At 37.9% G+C, this 18,747-nt stretch overlaps 3 protein-coding genes and 1 long non-coding RNA gene across 4 annotated transcripts; 3 read left to right on the forward strand and 1 right to left on the reverse strand.

Annotated features, from left to right (window-relative positions):
- On the forward strand, window positions 2,110-4,637 carry LOC109950139. Its single transcript, XM_020567724.1, has 2 exons — window positions 2,110-2,395; window positions 2,527-4,637. The coding sequence occupies exon 2, from the start codon at window positions 2,713-2,715 to the stop codon at window positions 4,354-4,356; it is 1,644 nt and encodes a 547-aa protein (XP_020423313.1). The 5' UTR covers window positions 2,110-2,395; window positions 2,527-2,712; the 3' UTR covers window positions 4,357-4,637.
- LOC18771766 (UPF0481 protein At3g47200) lies at window positions 4,720-6,879 on the reverse strand. Its single transcript, XM_020568790.1, has one exon. The coding sequence runs from the start codon at window positions 5,857-5,859 to the stop codon at window positions 5,242-5,244; it is 618 nt and encodes a 205-aa protein (XP_020424379.1). The 5' UTR covers window positions 5,860-6,879; the 3' UTR covers window positions 4,720-5,241.
- LOC109950295 lies at window positions 7,248-9,137 on the forward strand. The gene is made up of 3 exons (XR_002272607.1): window positions 7,248-7,442; window positions 7,512-7,574; window positions 7,679-9,137. It is a non-coding gene; the product is annotated as an uncharacterized LOC109950295 (long non-coding RNA).
- On the forward strand, window positions 13,096-18,370 carry LOC18770208 (serine/threonine-protein kinase STY17). Its single transcript, XM_020569011.1, has 6 exons — window positions 13,096-13,292; window positions 15,557-15,680; window positions 16,566-16,761; window positions 17,087-17,208; window positions 17,297-17,452; window positions 17,811-18,370. The coding sequence occupies exons 1-6, from the start codon at window positions 13,096-13,098 to the stop codon at window positions 18,144-18,146; spliced, it is 1,131 nt and encodes a 376-aa protein (XP_020424600.1). The 3' UTR covers window positions 18,147-18,370.

Below are 18,747 nucleotides of genomic sequence, written 5' to 3' on the forward strand. Positions count from 1 at the left end.
TGAATAATTATGAAGCGTTTGCAATTTTTCACCACCTCCAAACATTCATGATGGTTGAAACTTTTTTTGCCTTGTCCAGTTGCACCAAACCTCATCTGTGCTTGAATCATCTATGGAAAAAAAAAATAATGAAAATGCAAGAAATATTTAAAATATATTGGATATGCAAGTAACAAAAAAAAATAATGGAAATGCAATTAACCTTACAAATATATTGGAAGTGCAAGAAATATTAAGAAACAATTGGAAATGCAAGAAATATTAATAAAATATTAAAAATGCAAGTAACAAAAAGAAATAATGGAAATGCAATTAACCTTACAAATATATTGGAAGTGCAAGAAATATTAAGAAAGAATTGAAAATACAAGAAATATTAACAATATTGGAAGTGCAAGAAATATTAAGAAACAATTGAAAATGCAAGAAATATTAACAAAATATTGAAAATACAAGAAATATTAATAAAATATTGAAAATGCAATAAACATTAGAAAAATATATATATTAGGACATTAAACTTAATAAAACGAAAATTACAAAATACTTACCTTGTTAGTAAGATTTTCCCCGCTTCTACGGTTGTCCATCGCTTTTGCCAAGGCATCTCTCCATTTTGCCAACTCTTTGTTGAGAATTTTTCACTTACTAGACAATGTCATTTCGGTACGAGTGAACCTCGGAATTTTTTCACAAAATTCGGCATGAATTTTTTTCCACATATGAAAAAATTTCATATCATTGCCTAACACGGGACAATGACAAATTTGGAGCCAAGCCTCACACCAGGAAACATCTTCAATGATGCTCCACGCCCCTCCGGTTTCGATAGAAGAAGCCATAAAGATAAGAAATAAAAATAAAATTTGAAAGAGAGGAAAATGTTGAGTAAAGAGTGAATAATAGTAGAAGTAGAAGAAAATGTATGAGGATTGGTGTTGAAAATGTAGGGTATTGATATGTATTTATAGAAAGAAAAAAAATTCAGAATTTTTTGGTATTTTTTTTATATAAAAAAAATCGATTTTTTTTTTCATAATTTTATTGCCAAAAAAATGATAGCCGTTGGATTGGAGGAGGGGAAGCAGATCGGAGCGCCCAGGCCTTGACACCTGTCTTCTACCCGTTGGAGCTTACGCAGGGCTGACGTCAGCGCACGCGAGTTTAAATTTTTTTTACCGTTTGCTCATACATTGCACGCGCCAATGGTAAAAAAATTTAAACTCGCGCGATGACATCACGCTGACGCATTGCCTAACGTCATCAGCCCTCGGGCTCGAGCTCGGGCGAAACTGACCTTCGGGCCAGCCTATCTTCGTGGGTCCCACTCCCAACCCGAACTTGAGCTCCTCACTGAAAAAGGATTTTCACGTAGCCCCCCCAGCCCGAGGCTTGGGCTTCTCGCTGAAAAGGCTCTTAGTGCAAAGGGTACAATTATTGATGCTTTATATTAACAGTCACATGACATTCATAATAAATTGTTCGGTTTTCTCTATAAGAATTTTCATTGCTCATAAAATATAATTTTACTTTTTTTCGTGTCCTTTGCTTAATACTTTTGAGGACCGAAGTATGAGATCTAATTTAACTTTTATACATGCACACCGATTATTCATTCATGTCCAAAGTATACTTTAATGAAGAAAAAAAAAATTGGATTGCAAAAAAAAAAAAACCCTAAAACCAACTTTTTATTTCTTTTTCTCTCTCACCGCCACCGTCAACTTTTCTTTTTCGAAGATTTTAACCTGTGCAAGATATTGCAGAGATTTTGATGGGAATATCACAACGCAATTATGCAAAGGATGTACTGATTTTCGACACGTGCCATGAATCCAATGGTGCTAATGGCCAGAGAATCTTTAGGTGGGCCACACCCCTAGTCTCCTGAGGCCCGAATAATTAGAAAACGACATTTTTCTCCATGATGTCTCTAACCAAATCAACGGTTCTTGATCGGATTTCTTCCACACGGGATTTTTTTTCACTAGTATTGAACGAGACCACTATTTTCCATTATGTTTGTTTACCAAAATAAGAAAAAGAAATCAACGACCAAGTTTTGATGATTAAGGAAGCCAACAAAGTGGGCTCATAGGCTTGCTGCTTTTACGGGGGGCAAGGCAAGTACTTCCTCTTGGGCTTGTAACTTGTTCTTATCCTTCAATTGAAATCGCTCTCGAGAAAATTATAAAGATAAAGAAAAAGAAAACAACGACATATCTGAAAATTGTTATTTGATCTTCTATAAAATACAATACAATACTAGTCTTACTCTGCACACAATACATAAGAACAATGGGGATGGCATAATCTCATGCACAAGAATCAATTGAGGGCTGCCTGAATCACTTTTCAGAATCAAATTGAAGGCTGAATGATCAAGAAAGCTGTGGTACTTTCTTATAAACCTCTTGCACTTGTTAATTTCGGATTAAATTGAATTTATTTGTATCTGATTTACACGAAAAGGCACTTCAAATAATGTTTGACTTACCACAATTGTAATTTTTGTATTTGTTTTAGAGGTAACGACTAAGGATTTCTACTAAACCAGAGTTTGCAAGTCTTTCTCCGCGCCGATTATAATGTTTGTGTTCCCAAAACCAGCCCATGAGCCCAATACCAGTTCTGCTGATGCTGCGGATGATGCTGAACTACTCTTGAGTCTCTCAGTCTTTGGGTTCAGCCAACTCTCTGCCTCTGATCAACATGAGAAGACGAAAGAAATCTATAAAAAAAGTAGTTGAAGATGTTGTAGTGGAGCAACTCTCGGACGAAAGTAAAGGGGATTTCAGACCCAGAACATTCACCGAACTATTCAAGAAACTTCCCTTCCCTGACCAGAACCATTTCCTGACCACAGTTATAAAGAAATTCAAGCGCCAGAGTCAAATTGGGGAGTTGATTTCTTGGTTTACTACCGAACTAGACGCCAATGATCAACAACAACTGATTGGAAAATTGATTCATGTCAAAGCTGATGACGAAACCAATGACGGTTTCAGGCTGAGAAGATTTACTCAGCTTTGTAAGGATTATACTGACTATGTTTATATGCACTTTGTCGCCTGCAGGGAAGAATATGGCACGAAACCAAAACATACACAGCAGACATCCGGTACTCATGAAGGTGGTTTGGATTGGCAGTCCCGTTTTAATGAGTTTTTCTTAGGTTTCTCAATTATATGGTTCAAGGGACAAAGTTCCCATGGTCAATGGCAGCTGATTGACCAACTCTGTGATGGAGTTAAAGGTGTTGTCGCTGAGAAGCTCGCAGACGAAAGCGACTCAGATTTCAAACTCAGAAGATTCACAGAGCTATGTAAGAAAGTGGTTGACTTTGGTGTCCAAGTCCACTTCCTTGACAAAGCTGAAGAGCAGCTGCTGCACAAACGAAGAGACCTTCCTCACAGGGTGCTCGTTCAGCCCCAAGATTCTGCCAGTGCTGCCGAATTACTCTCGCAGCTTTCGAGTTTTGGGTTCAGCCTACTATCCCCCAACGACCAACAAGACAATATTGAACGCATCTCTAACGAACTTGCTGCCGAAGGTGTTAATAATAATATTGTCGAAAGACTTGCAGGGGAAACAGAGGAAGATTTGAGAAGGAAAACATTCGCAAAGCTGTTTAATAAAGCTCCGGTGGCTACACGAGTTCATTTATTCGGGGCGTTTACTGAAAAATTCTTTGTTGAAAGACGCTTATGCGATTCGATTCTTTTGTTCAGGCAATTGGATTCTAAGGAGCAACAAGAAAAGATTGAAAATATGCTTGATCAGTTCATGGGGTGGGAAGGCGAAGATGTCAAAGATGTCATACTCGAGAGACTGTCCGAGGAATGCGATGAGAATTTTAGGCTCAGAAGATTTATTAAGCTGGGTAGCACATATACATTCCTTTTGGATCACTTCATATGGGATGAAGCAAAGAAGTGGGATCTAAAAGGTTTAGATATGCAGGCGTCAGGTAAAGAAAAGATAGAAGAAATCAAGCAGTACCGCCATGCTGAATTTTACTTGGGATTTTCAATTATTTGGTTCAAAGCAGTATGTGCCAGTGATCCGAGAAACATCATTCAAGTATTTTTTGGCAAAGTTGGAGGAGGAGGTGATCATACAATTGAGAAACTCGTAAACGAGACTGAGGAGGATTTCCGGCTCAGAAGATTTACAGAGTCGTTTGAACGACTTCAATTCCGTTTCCAGGAGGATCTTGTGAAATGTATTCAAATGACACTATTGCATGATCTAGGTGTCGGTGTTAAATTCATTATGATGGGAACTCCAAACCTAAGAGGATCAGGAGGAGTAACAGCCGATCAAGGAGGAGTAACAGCCGCCAACAGTAGATGATTTGCAGCCACGTGCACTTAGGAAAGAAGCCTTCAAATGATAATTCAAAAGATGTGGTCAATTCCATGCTTGTAGCAGCACTACTCTCCTTTATTTGTATGCAATATTGCGTTTCTTCTTGCCAGCATGTGTGTTTTATTTTCGTATGCAATATTGCGTTTCTTCTTGATTAGACGAGAAATGCAAAATGTCTATATTATGTGTGTTTCCTAATTTCAATGGGATATGACAAGCTCTATCTTTTTGTAATTTATGCACTGAAAGCCTATATTGGTATGCTAGTCAATGAGGTTCACCACCAAAGCAGCTCTGAACATTTAGCAGGTATCTCATAAATCTACCACAATTTAATACCATCTTACATGGCAGTTGATGTGGACAACCAACTTATTTTAAAATTATATTAGTTTTTTTTAACGAGATAATATTTTCTATATTTTTCTTTAGTTAAATTTAAAAAATAAATTAAATAAATAAATAAAACTAAACTAAACTAAACCCTACTGAATTAGAGACCACTTTTCACACGTCTCTCTGCCTCCCCCAATTCTCTCTCTCCCTCCTTCCTCTCCTCCCCATCGTAGTGCTTCACCGGACTTCTGCCAATACTGGCAAAAGAACGGGCCAGATCTGGGCTCATGGAACCCACCCCTTGTCAGGGCTGGACTTGGCGCGCTGGAGCTGCTTCCTGGGCCTAGGGCCCCCTCCTACCTGGGCTGGCCTCTTGGAGATTCTCTTATTACAAAGAAACTCCCGCTTTCTAAGGACCCAAAAAAAACATGCAAATGAAAGATATGCATCCATGACCATGATCATCATTAGCTCTAATGAGTGCTTCTAATACATTTTGGTGATCCTAACATCACATTATTGCTAGTGCGTACTCTAGTGCTTCTTCCCAGGTTTCGGCGGACGGGCATATCCATAAACAGCAAAGAAGGCCTGAATTGCAGTGAGTAGTAGGAGTATAATAGCAGCTAGAGCAGACAAGAAAGTCCATGGAGTACCAAAATACTTGAATCTAAAACCTTCCCATCGCACATGCCACATACTTCTATGGTACTCATTCACGTCCTTGAACAACTTCCATAGATAACCCTCGCCAATATCTAAAGGCACATCTTTGCCAAGGTTTTGGAAGAAATGAACTACCTCTTCATCAGTTCCAAGATAATTCTCGATAATGTTCTTGTCGCAGAGAAACAATACGTCTTCAGGCGTGCGGATCAGACAACTCATGAATGCAGCGTAACTTGTTACATCCTTTGAGCAATGAGAGTAGCATTGTTCAAATGCTACAAAATTCATCAATAAATCAGCCCGTAGATTGTCGATTACTATGTGTGGAATTTCCAGCACTCCATTGCAAAATCTTATCTCTAAGAAGCTCACTGCCTCCCTTGTCTTGAACTTAATTCCAGCTTGACGAAGCTTTTTGGCTGACTGGATAAATTCAATGGACGGAGAAGTATTTCCCTTCCTTCCTGCTACAAACTTTTGCATCGCGTTCCTTGTTCCTTCTAGAGGCTTTTTGACATACTTAATCAATTGAACTAATGGACGAACATTTCGAGGCTCTTCCTGAGGTGAATGATCTTAGGGTTTAGGGATAAAACTCCAGCGGAGTAAATCCAGTAAATGTTTTCCTTCAACATTAGTGAAGTCCTGATTTAACACTTTCTCAGGGGTTTCCTACTGCATAACGAAAGAAGTCTAAAGCAAGTTTGGCTAAGGATGAGTCACTATCTTTTCTTGAAGGTTTTGATTCATCAAATAGTTTTTGAAGAAGGAAGAAAGGAATTTGATTCTCGAAACGAAAAAGGTCTTGTAAGATATTAGCGAATACCCATGCCAAGTTAAAGATGGGATCGTCTGGATCACTTGGTGACAATTTTCCAGCTTTGCAAAAGAGTTCAACAGTGAAGAGACCATCCAACACCATCACCTCAACTAGATCATGACTGCTTAAGCTGATAGTTTACGAATAGCACCCTCTTATTTCTTCTTCCATTGCTGCTACCACCTGCTGGTAGTGATTAAGTGTTGGGCCGTTTGGAACAAGTAGATCACGAACAAATCTCCTTTTGTGTTGCTGTATCATCTCCAAATGTTGATCACCATAGTGATATGGACCACAGGAGACAATATGGGGCTGGTAAGTCTTGTTGTTTATTTCCACAAGGCATTGACGTACCTTGAAGATGCAACAAGATTCGTTTCCTGCTGATGGATGCAGAAGCCATCTTGTTTCCTGGATTCTTTGGTCCAATGGTGTCGTCTGGATAATGGTTGTCGCTGCAATTGTGATGACAGCATCATCTCTTCCTCCATTAGCTGTTGGTGAGCTTGATTGTGAGTTCATTATTGTAGCTCTAAAGAAGAGCTAGAGGATTATTTTTGCTAATGAAGTTGAATGAAATCTGCCACTAAAGAATTAACTTTCGAGAGGAAGAGACAGGACAAACCTAGCAGCAGATTGAAATTAAGTAAAGTTAACATTTGGTGGACCATTCCATCTTCTTTTCCATCGTACCCGCACTGTATCCGTAGATTGTCAACCAATAACAGTTTCCGTCACTACTAAAATATCTAGCTATGGGAACTAATATTATTTGTGATTGTTGAAAAATAATGTTCATTTGTGTTCTACACAATTCTAGAAGGATCGTGAATACAATGATGATTCTAGAGTTGTGGAGAACATACTATGTCGGCTAGACAAAGAGACTGAAGTTGAAAGAACTCTCTAAAGCAAGAACAACTCATGTTGCTAGACACGTGCCATGAGTCCAATGGTGATCTTTAGTGCAATGGACACGTGCCATGAGTCCAATGGTGCTAATGGCTAAGGAATCTTTAGGTGGGCCACTCATCGGAGCATGGAGATGCTTTAAGGTGCTGAACTTTTGTTGTGTGCCTCCAATTCTTCAACTATTCTATAAAATACAACATAATACTAGTCTTACTCTGCACACAATACATGAGAACAACGTGGATGGCATAATCTCATGCAGAAGAATCAATTGAGGGCTGCCTGAATCACTTTTCAGAATCAAATTGAAGGCTGAATGCTGAAGAAAGCTGTGGTACCTACTTCTTATAAACCTCTTGCACTTGTTAATTTCTTCTTCTTTTAAATAATTTTTTTTTTTCAGGTGATGTGTTTGCATTAGATATCTTAGAGAAACAAGCTACTGCGAAAGCTCAAAAAATTTCAGGTAAAGTTCGGATTAAATTGAGTTTATTTATATCTGTCTTACACGAAAATGCACTTAAAATAATGTTCGACTTACCACATTTGTCATTTTTGTACTTGTTTTAGGACTAACGACTAAGGATTTCTACGAAACCAGAGTTTGCAAGTCTTTCTCCACGTCGATTATCAATGTTTGTGTTCCCAAAACCAGCCCATGAGCCCAATACCAGTTCTCTTGATGCTGCGGATGATGCTGAACTACTCTTGAGTCTTTCAATCTTTGGGTTCAGCCAACTCTCTGTTTCTGATCAACACGAGAAGACGAAAGAAATCTATAAAAAAAGTAGTTGAAGATGTTGTAGTGGAGCAACTCTCGGACGAAATTAAAGAGGATTTCAGACCCAGAATATTCACCGAGCTATTCAAGAAACTTCCCTTCCCTGACCAGAACCATTTCCTGACCACAGTTATAAAGAAATTCAAGCGCCAGAGGCAAATTAGCTAGTTGATTTCTTGGTGTACTACCGAACTAGACGCCAATGATCAACAATAACTGATTGGAAAATTGATTCATGTCAAAGCAGATGACGAAACCAATGACGGTTTCAGGCTGAGAAGATTTACTCAGCTTTGTAAGGATTATACTGACTATGTTTATATGCATTTTGTGGCCTGCAGGGAAGAATATGGCACGAAACCAAAACATACACAGCAGACATCCGGTACTCATGAAGATGGGTTAGATTGGCAGTCCCGTTTTAATGAGTTTTTCTTGGGTTTCTCAATTATATGGTTCAAGGGACAAAGTTCCCATGGTCAATGGCAGCTGATTGACCAACTTTGTGATGGAGTTAAAGGTGTTGTGGTTGAGAATCTCGCAGACGAAAGCGACGCAGATTTCAAACTCAGAAGATTCACAGAGCTGTGTAAGAAAGTGGTTGACTTTGGTGTCCAAGTCCATTTCCTTGATAAAGCTGAAGAGCAGCTGCTGCACAAACGAAGAGATCTTCCTCACGGGGTGCTCGTTCAGCCCCAAGATTCTGCCAGTGCTGCCGAATTACCCTCGCAGCTTTTGAGTTTTGGATTCAGCCTGTTGGCGTGACTTGTGGATATTGACTTACTTTCCTTACAAACCAAACCATAAAGTATCTCTATGATTGTGTTGAAAATTTTGAAAGGATTGTTTTTGCTCTATCGTGATGCAAACTATGAAGTGGTACGTTAATCAAGTTGTACTAATGTTTTGGCTTGAGGATACTAGCTTCATCCTTCTTCTTCTTTTTTTTTTATTTTTTTTTTAATAAAGGATATTTCCTATTGAAAGTGGCGATAGCAAACTAAACTCATACACACTATATGGATGTTAGGACTTGAACCAGGGGAGCAATTACTCCAAATCACTACATTAGTGGGTCCTTTGCGCTTCATCCTTCTTTTTAGGAATATGAGGTACTATTAGGCCCAAAAGGGATATGACGCACTATTAGGCCTAAAAGCCATTGCCAAATAATTATACAAAACCTGCTAATTAAAGTAAATATATGACAACCAAGACCTAATACAAGTAATAATTGTTCCAATTGAATCTCTGTATTCATTTCCATTTCCACTGGCCTGCAATCAAACTCATAGCTAAGTCAGGAGTGGCACTATTAAGATCCAAATTGGATAGGCCTGCAATCTATTGATGAAAATTATGTCCACAGTCCACACCATGCAGAACAATTACCTGCGCATTTAATTTGATCAAATTTTATCAGTGTTCTTTCTTCTAAATGCAGGTGGACACATATTCTTGTTCCATATATAATGCTATTCCAGTTCAATCTATTTTAAAGGTGGTCATCTGCATACTTTTCATGCTAAATAAAAGACCTAGAGCATTGTGGGTTGGTTGGATTCCTTTTTTACTCACGACATCCAGTCATCCACATATGACGTACTTTAGCAACAATGACATGTTAGAGTTTGTATAGGAAAAAATACACTTGTAGTTAGTTCCACATTGGAAGGGAGTTATTTCTTTTCATGATTTATATGCACAAACACTTTAGAAATCCTAAATAGGGTATGGGTCTAGTGGAGGGAAAGTTGGGCCTCATCATGGTTTGGGCTTGAAATACATATATATTTTTGGGTAATAAATATATATATTTAATTGTCAAAAGATGGCCTTCGGCTCTTGGGCTCTGTTGATTTAATTAATATCTTTTTTTTTATGAATTAGAAATTCATTTTTTCAAATAAAATCAAAATCTGAAATTCGAATATGTTAAATAGTTAATGTAACTATTAGATGAAGAGGTGTCAGATCTCTATATATTAACAATTCATCCAAACCAGAAAGAACAACTTTAAACAACATTATCATTCTCACATATAAGTACTTCCTGAGAGAAATCATATCATTGTTCGCCAAAAATCAAAGCCATAGTGCTTAGGCTTTAATTTGTGATAGTTTAATCCAGGTGGACATACTCTTATCAAACTACAAGCACAAGAGTAGAGAAGAAATACTGTCTAAAGGACACTGTAACTCTACTGGACTCTATCATCAATCCAAGTTAGTACTCTGTATTTTATTCTACTGTTGTATTGATTTGATTTTATATATGTATATATAACATATTTCGTTTTTATTCTGTCATTTGGTTTTATACTGATTGTTCTTCAACATGACCTACTGTAGCAAAGGCACGAGATCGGCTCCGCCGTAGCATGATATTGTTTGCTATGGGCCCCCCTCTCTGCCCTCACTGTTTTGTTTCTGGGAACTCACGAGCAACTTCCCAGTGGGTCATCCATCATAGGATTGCTCTAGCCCCAACTCGCTTAACTTCGGAGTTCCCAAAAGGGAACGTGCTAGATGGAGCTCTGCCTTAGGGGCCCACGTTCTCGTCGGCACATTCGCACCACACGGCAGAGTGGCTTTGATACCAAATTGTCACATCCCAGGATTAGCTCCGCCGTAACACGATATTGTCCGTTTTGGGTCCCCCTCTCTACCCTCATGATTTTGTTTCTGAGAACTCACTAGCAACTTCCCAGTGGGTCACCCATCCTAGGATTACTATAGCCCTAACTCGCTTAACTTCGGAGTTTCCATGACTTAGATAGAGGCGGGCATGTACATATAAGGCACATCACCCCCTCTCCGTTGGTCGATGTGGGATGTTACAAAATCCTTAGTCGTTTGGCTTAAAACAAGTACAAAAATTAGTAAGTCAAGCATTATTTTAAGTGTTTTTTCGTGTAAGACAGATACAAATAAACTCAATTTAATTCGAACCTTAACTGAAATTTTGAGCTTTCGCAATAGCTGATTTCTCAAAGGTTTTGGACTAAACCTCATAAGACCGTTACTATTACCTGGGTAAAGGCACGAATATCCAATTTTGAACTCAAGGCTGACTTCGACAATTGATGAAAATTCATGCGGTGGAAGAAGAGCAAGACAATCGCATTAAATACAATTTGAACCATGAAGGTCGGACGTTCCAACTTGTCTAAGCCAGCTAAAAGCACAAGAACTGAAGAAAATACAAAAGACCGCCAAACTCAGCTGCAGAGAAGAGGCCGGTAATCATGGCATTTCTTTTTTAACCAAGAGGACAAAATCCATATTCTAGAAAGACTACAAATAAGACATCTAATTTTTCTCTCAAGAACAAACATCTTATTTGAACTAACTTCAAATACACTTGACTCAAAACAACTTGCCAAACGTATCTCACAGCAGATCAATGGCTAAGACTTGAATCAACTCTTTTATCAATTTCTTGAGTCCCCAGTTGACAACTCCTTATCGGAATTACTTTGTTATAGTTTTTAACCTTAATGCTCTGCCAACATCAGTGTTTGGTATGATTTTTATAAGCTAGTCACTTTTTATAGTTTATCCAAGATCAAAATAGTATCTACAAGTCCTTTTGAGCATTGCAGATATTGTTGGCACTTTCATCGGACTCATTGTAATGTCTCAAGTAGATTACAGTGGTGTCCGATGAGCTCTGTTTATGTCCAACAACCATTCCCCCTTTTTGTTGTTAGGTTATTTATTGTTTTTAATCAAATGTATTTAGTCTGAATAGATTCACATTTGCTTTCTTGTAACAATATTATGCCTTTCAGACATAATCAACTTTGAACTTTTATTGTACCTTCTGTCCGATGTTAGTTTAAAGTTGGTGTTTCTTCCAAGTTTTATTCCATAGCAAGTGAAATATTGAAGTCCTCTTAACTGAGGCATGGAAAAGAACTTATCCGAGCGAGATTCCCTACTTGGAGCACAATGGCTTTGATTAGAGGTTAGGATCAATGAGCCCAGCACTATTTTCACATCACTTGATCACTCATTTTCTCTTTCTACTAAAAGAGTAAAGCATAGTAGTGGCACGCCTAACGCATTTAAAGAGAAGGACAGCGTCAAAGTCCAAACCAAGGGCCCAAACGAACCTTTCTTGATCAACAAGTAACACATTGTAGTTGAGCATCAACCTGCAAAAGGACTGAGGCATCGCAATGTTCTCCAGAAGCCCACAAACACTTTTGGCACGTATTAGACATATATACATCTTTGTCACAACATTCAATCATCAACCACATTGTAGGGTTTTGTGAGAACATAATTAGTATAATAATTTGCATCTACTAAAAATTGAATGCCTACCTTAGCAAATTGATTAATTGAAACAACTAATTAATGTATGAATTAAACATATACCCTCCTTACAACATTCCATCATCACATATGACGTAATTGTGAAACAATAAAAACCAATTATATTATATATGATTTAATATGGTATAGCTCAGTTGGTTGAGCTCCTCTATCTCCATCTATATGAACACCTGATAAATATTACTGTAAATTCCTTCCCCTAATCGCTTGCACTAAACAGAAACCCTATTGTATGAATTAAACATATACAACCTCGTATTCACAATATCTAGTCATCACATACGACGTACTAGTGAGACAAAATTGGTATAACAATTAGTACATACAAAAAATTTATTTGTGACAGCAACTTATGAGGGCTGAAATTAAATCAGGTGGGGGTTGCAGACCCCAAAACGTCCATTATCCATCCAAGATTTCCATAACAAGTCAGCACCTGCTCCGAAGTTTATCCAACTAAGAAACAAACAAAAGAGTAATACAACTCCGCTGGACCAATGGAACATCACCTCGTATGTCCACGTGGCAACCAGAAACCGGACTCCGATGTACCCCGCCGTACCGGATCCATACTCCAATAAATAAAGGATTAAGGAATAAATTAGATTTTTCCAAAAATGCACCAAAGTTTCCTAGTTTTCCCTCGCATTTCTCGCACAGGTCCATCTTGCTTTTAAATGCCTCCTAAAAACACACCATAATTTCCCATTTACGATTTTCGGGTATTAATATATTTTTTTTCTGTACAATTGGTTTTAATTCTCACTCACTTCTCACTTCCGCTGAAAACCCATTTTCGTGGACTCTCTCTGTCTCTCCGTCTCTTCTTCTCTGTGTGAAAATGCAAACAGAAGCTCCAGCAATGGCGGGACATGAGGTCCTCCCAGTATCACGCGGCGAGGCCTGCAACTCGTGCCCAACCTCCTCCCTCGAGAACATCGAGAAAGGTTACTGTGGAAGCGCGCCGTCATTTGACCCCAGCTGGCTCATTGACCCGAGCTGCGTCGAGATTGGTCCAAAAATCACAGAAGGGCCACGCTCTACGGTCTTCCAAGGCTTGTGGGTCCCATTTCTTGCACTGGAACACTGTCTCTGTATCTGTTTGCTCTTTTTTTTTCTTGGTTGTGCTTCTTGACTAGGTTGCTCACATTGTTTGCATGTTCTTGAATTGTCTTGCTTTTGGTGCTGGTTTGTTTGGTTGAGTTGGTGTCTTTGTTTTGGTTTGGTCTGTGAGTTGCTTTAGTCTTGGAATTCTGGGTCTTTCTGATAAACCCTTTTGAGGGTTTTTGATGTTTTATGCGTTTTAACGAGTCTTGGTGTTTTTGGGTGCCAATTGTTAATTTCAGAGCCACATTTAGATTTTCTTTGATCTTAAGTCCTGGTTCTCATTATTGGTAAACCCTTTGTGAGTGAAAAGTGAGTTAAGGTCTCCTTGTGGTACATTTGTCATATAACTCTAATTTATTTCCAAGATTAGATTGTACATTCTTTCGAGTAAGGAAGCAGAGAGAATTTCGTGCTATTATGCTGCATATACAGAGTTTTTGTATAAATTCATTGCCTTAAATCCACAGTAAATTATAATTAGAGGGTCCTTAGTGTAACCCTTTTTAAGTTTTGCATGTTTTTCTTTTGGGGGTGGTCTTATATCAATGTGTTATAGTGGTTGGATCACCGTTTTTACTAGGAGAAGACATACCCTGAATGGCATTGATGAGAATCATTATTGAGAGAAATCATGTGGTTTTAACTGCTTTTGGTGAATACTCCAAATTGGACGTGATCATTCAGGATTTTGCAGTCCACTCATTTGCGGTTGTGGATGCTCCAAAATGGGATGCAAACATTCTGCATTTGGAATCTATTCATTTATTAGCAGAGGAGGGATCAAAAATTAATTTATTATAGGTTTTGTTGAATTGTGATCAAGGCCTCCCTTATTTCTCTGCAAGTCATCACTCTGAAATGAGGCATTGAGGCGTGTAGCGTTTCTATGCTCTCAGTAGTTGCATAAATGCAATCATGACGATTATTAGCAGTACATAATGCAAGTGAGAAAATCTGTTGGCAATCTTTTAAATATTATATAGGACCGAAACCATCCTACATTAATCACCAAGCAAAATAGTTCAAGGAAGGAGGTATGTATTAATGTGTGGTAGATTAGAAATTTAAAATCATTGGTTACTTATGGTAGGTGATATCTCTTGTTTTAATTTAGAAGCCCTGGCCATTATTTATGGTGTCTTTTATGTTTCAGTATCCCGGGGGACTAGGAGACGGGGTAGGGTAGTGAGACGGCAGGCAGGTGGGTTCAACCAACAGCATTTGCATATCATAATGAGATTATTAACGTATGGATCGTTGGTATTTGAGGACGTAATATCAGTTGATGAGGCCAGATTAATATTAGACTTTGAAGTTTTAATATAAAGATTAATGAAGAGTAAACAGTTTTAGACTTTTAGGCATATACAGGACAGAGAGAATTATCATCTGATATTTGGTTTTTGGCGACATAATATCAGTTGATGAGACCAGATTATATTTAAAGAAGTTCAGCTATAAAGATATGTTACCAAGTCCATAGGTTTAGGTACATGCAGGACCAAGAAAATTGCATGATACAGCACAGTTTGCCAAGAAGTGGTAACAAGGAGTTTTAATTATTTGGCTGCTTGGGCCAATTTGAACAGATGGAAAACAGGAGAAGACACTCTGCGATTGAGTAGAGTTGAAAAGTGTAGTGTTTGTAAAGGTTAGTATAATTTATGTGTCATCCTTCAATGCAAGGAAAAAAATTTAAAACACAGCTGTCATGATAATTATTTGGATCATAGAAGTTGCCCTATCTAGAGCGGAATGGCAAACTACGTAGTGAGGAATAGCAAATAAGGATATCTTTAGATCTTTTTAACTTGGCGAGGCCTTTTTTAGATTCATTAACTTAGTTTATTTATAGTTATCATATCTTTTATACCCGAAGGTTGAATTCCTGGAAAGCGAGCATATTCCAACGTAGATGTCACTGAGGACACAAATCTAATCTCTTTGTTGCAGTTAGTATGAAAATCATTAATGATTAATGTCAGTAGAAAAGGTTTGTAGCAGGGTCTTGCTTCTTACGCTAAATGATTTTCTGAAACCTACTATATGAGACGGGATTTTACTCGTATTGTGTGCAAAACTTAAATGGTATCGTGTGTTTTTTTATAATGTGTGTGTATAACTCATAAATCTGAGTGTTGTTCCATGCTGCAATGGAGGAATGTTTAGTTCTGGATGATGATAGGGTGCTGACTCTTTCAAGGCTATGTTTCTAGGTACAAATCCAAGCCTGTCGCTGTAAAAATTATAGAGCCAACCAAAGAATCAACTGAATTGAAGGAAAAATTTCAGAGAGAGGTTATACTTCTTGCAAAGGTGAAACATGACAATATTGTGAAGGTATCCTACTACTTATTTCCTCTTATTTGTTCTCATGCCTGCATTTTTTATAAATATATACTGTTTGTTCATCATTTCTTGGAATTGGAAAGCCTTTTCTCTCTTTTGTAGAGGACTTTAACAACTTGTACCTGCCTGGTATGAGTTCTATACTATTCTGGTTCCTCAGTTCCTCGGTTTGGTTATTAGAAGAAAACATTTATGTAAATTGACCTTTTGTTTCAAGAAACATCTTTCTTCGATTTATATCAAGGTGATGAGATGAAATCGTAACCTGAGGAAATGAACACCTCTGAGATCGCTGTACTTTTGTTCCTAAATTGGTATTCAATGCCCTTTTAGCTTCTGCAAACTGGTTGCCTAAATATTAAAGTAATGATGGTTTGGGATAATCTTTGCTTGGAGTAGTACTTGTTCCCTCACGATTCCTTAAATTACTCATAATGTAACCATATATGGAACTTTTGGTACTATACTGACTGTGAGAATAAAGTATCTTTGACAAACAACTCCTGCTATACATCACTGTATGTGATTACAGTTCCTTTTTTGAGAATTTACTAGCACTCTAAGAACTGATAGAGTATTATCTGCACGAAACCTACATATTAAGGAATAGAATCTACATATTAATAGTGATGATAGTATTATCTGGAACTTTTAGTATAAATTATGAGATATAGTGATGATAGTAATTTGGAAATCTACATATTAAGGAATAAAATCTCTTTTCCTTTTTGGTTTCTGTATCTTTCGGTTTCACCATGCTTCACCTCTAAATGTATCTAGATTCATATCAGTGTCACTTATTCAAGCTTGAACATCTTACGTTCATGATCAATGCCCTTTGCCCATGTGCTCATATAAGTCATTGCTCTGAAACAGTTTATTGGTGCGTGTTTTGAACCATCTCTGATGATACTTACTGAGCTTATGAGAGGTGGTACAGTTCAGAAGCATCTGCGGAACATCAGGCCACAGACCCTAGATCTAAAGCTTTCCATAAGTTTTGCATTGGATATAAGTCGGGCTATGGAATACTTGCATGCAAATGGTATTATCCATCGTGATTTAAAGCCAGGTAATTTTTCTTTTTCCTTTTCTTTTTTCTGGTTGTTCTAGTTATTTTAGTTTATTTTGATGATGGGCAACTGATCAGGCGTTTGGGTTGGCAACATATCCCGCTTGTAATTGTAAATGAGGTCCTTAGTGGATCCACAAAAATATTTAATCATTTCTGGTTTTGAACATTTGCCAGAATGCTATCGTTAGAATCATCCTGTTTTCTTTTAGTTTTGCACGCTCGTCTAAGTTCTAATTCTAGAGTATTAGACAATATGGTTGAAACATTGTTTATCGCAGAAATTGAGTTCTAATCTAAAAAATAACCTTCTTTTCTTTCCCAGCCAATCTACTTCTTACAGAAGACATGAAGCAAATTAAGCTGGCTGATTTCGGGCATGCTAGAGAGGAGATAGCGGGTGCAATGACTAGTGAGGCTGGTACATACCGGTGGATGGCTCCTGAGGTGCAGTTTTTTGTGTTACTTGTTCAAATTTTTATACTGCAAAAAATTTCATAATATGGCTAATTTTTTTTCTTTTTATCTGAATTAGTTATTCCACACAGAGCCACTTCCAAGAGGAGTGAAGAAGCAATATGATCACAAGGCAGATGTGTACAGCTTCTCCATAGTTCTGTGGGAGTTGCTGATGAACGAAACTCCATTCAGGGGAAGGGCTAGTATAATGGCAGCATATGCTACAGCGAAAGTAAGTCCTGCATTTAAACATAAAATAATATTCCAGAAACCCGAAAACTCTATCTGATAGCTACTGCAAGCTCTTTAGCACTCCTATCTGTATTCTCTTTTAAAACTCAGCCCACTTCATTCCATGGTGCTTGATCTTTTCGAATTGCCTTAGATTTACTAAGAAACTTGTATGATTGTTTATATTTTGGAAAGTTTGATTTTGCTGCTGATCCGATGAACTGAGTGTAACATGAAAACAATTTTTTGAAAGTTAAATGACTGTTGGTGGATTTTTCTTTTGCCATGGAAACAGATGTTCTATGATTTGCTACATTCTGTGGAAACATTTGGATGAATTTTTTGCTCTTGCTTTGCAGGCAGTACGGCCGAGCCTGGATGACATTCCTGAGCAGATCATCCCACTCCTGGAGTCCTGTTGGGCACATGACCCAAAGACCCGGCCTGAGTTCATGGAAATCACAGATTTTCTTTCCAACTTGTTCAAGGAACTGTGTTCAACTGAGGCTGAACCTCCCAAAGTCGTTGAGACTGAAGTTGAACATCCTGAGAACTGCAATGTGAAGAAAGAAGAATCGGCAATTACCAACCATGTGATTGACAGGCCTGAAGAGAAGAAGAAGGGTAAAAGGCGAACGAAGAGCAGATCATTAAGCTTCTTGAGGTGCTTTGTATGTAAGTGCTGGTGTGGTTGACAAGTGGCATTGTGGGTTCTGTTTTGGGTTCTTTAGGGCTGAGGGGCTCACTCCACAGGCTAGGAATTGTTTTGGTTATTCACTCACCTTTTGTAGGATACACAGAAGAACTACAGATATAGATAGGTACACACAGCCAGGGTTTCTGAGCTGAACTGTTGTTATGTAACTTGTGTTACAGGCAACTGTACAGAAATTACATTGGTAGGAACCTTAGAATAAAAAAAACAAAAAAACAAAAAAAAAACAGATAGAGAGCTAGAGAGGGAGTTGGATACAAAGTGTTTTCCCGGTTGGGATTGCTTTACAAATCAAGAGCTTAATCTTTTGTCAATTTTGATCTTTAGCATTTTATTTTTATTTCAAATTCTTCTCAAACCATTGGATTTTGTATTTCATTTTCATAGGTATGCTGGCTTGTCCCTTTAAAACTCTTAGATTTTGGAATATTTTGTTTCGTACAAGTTAATGTGATTAGTCATAATGACTCCCTTTCTGATGCTTGAATTGTTGGCTATGGCAAAATTAGTACAAGTTAAAACAGTAGGCTTTCAGATAAGGATCTTGTTTCCTTTTCTATGCTGGTTGCTTAGCAGTGCTT

This window comes from Prunus persica, chromosome G7 (assembly GCF_000346465.2).
Source record: "Prunus persica cultivar Lovell chromosome G7, Prunus_persica_NCBIv2, whole genome shotgun sequence".
NCBI lineage: Eukaryota > Viridiplantae > Streptophyta > Magnoliopsida > Rosales > Rosaceae > Prunus > Prunus persica.

Coding starts and splice junctions, on each gene's coding strand:
- LOC109950139 (XM_020567724.1), top strand. CDS start 2,713: ATGAGAAGACGAAAGAAATCTATAAAAAAAGTAGTTGAAGATGTTGTA.
- LOC18771766 (XM_020568790.1), bottom strand. CDS start 5,859: ATGCAAAAGTTTGTAGCAGGAAGGAAGGGAAATACTTCTCCGTCCATT.
- LOC18770208 (XM_020569011.1), top strand. CDS start 13,096: ATGGCGGGACATGAGGTCCTCCCAGTATCACGCGGCGAGGCCTGCAAC. Junction 17,209..17,296: donor ACCGGTGGATGGCTCCTGAG/GTGCAGTTTTTT, acceptor TATCTGAATTAG/TTATTCCACACAGAGCCACT. Junction 17,453..17,810: donor CAGCATATGCTACAGCGAAA/GTAAGTCCTGCA, acceptor CTTGCTTTGCAG/GCAGTACGGCCGAGCCTGGA.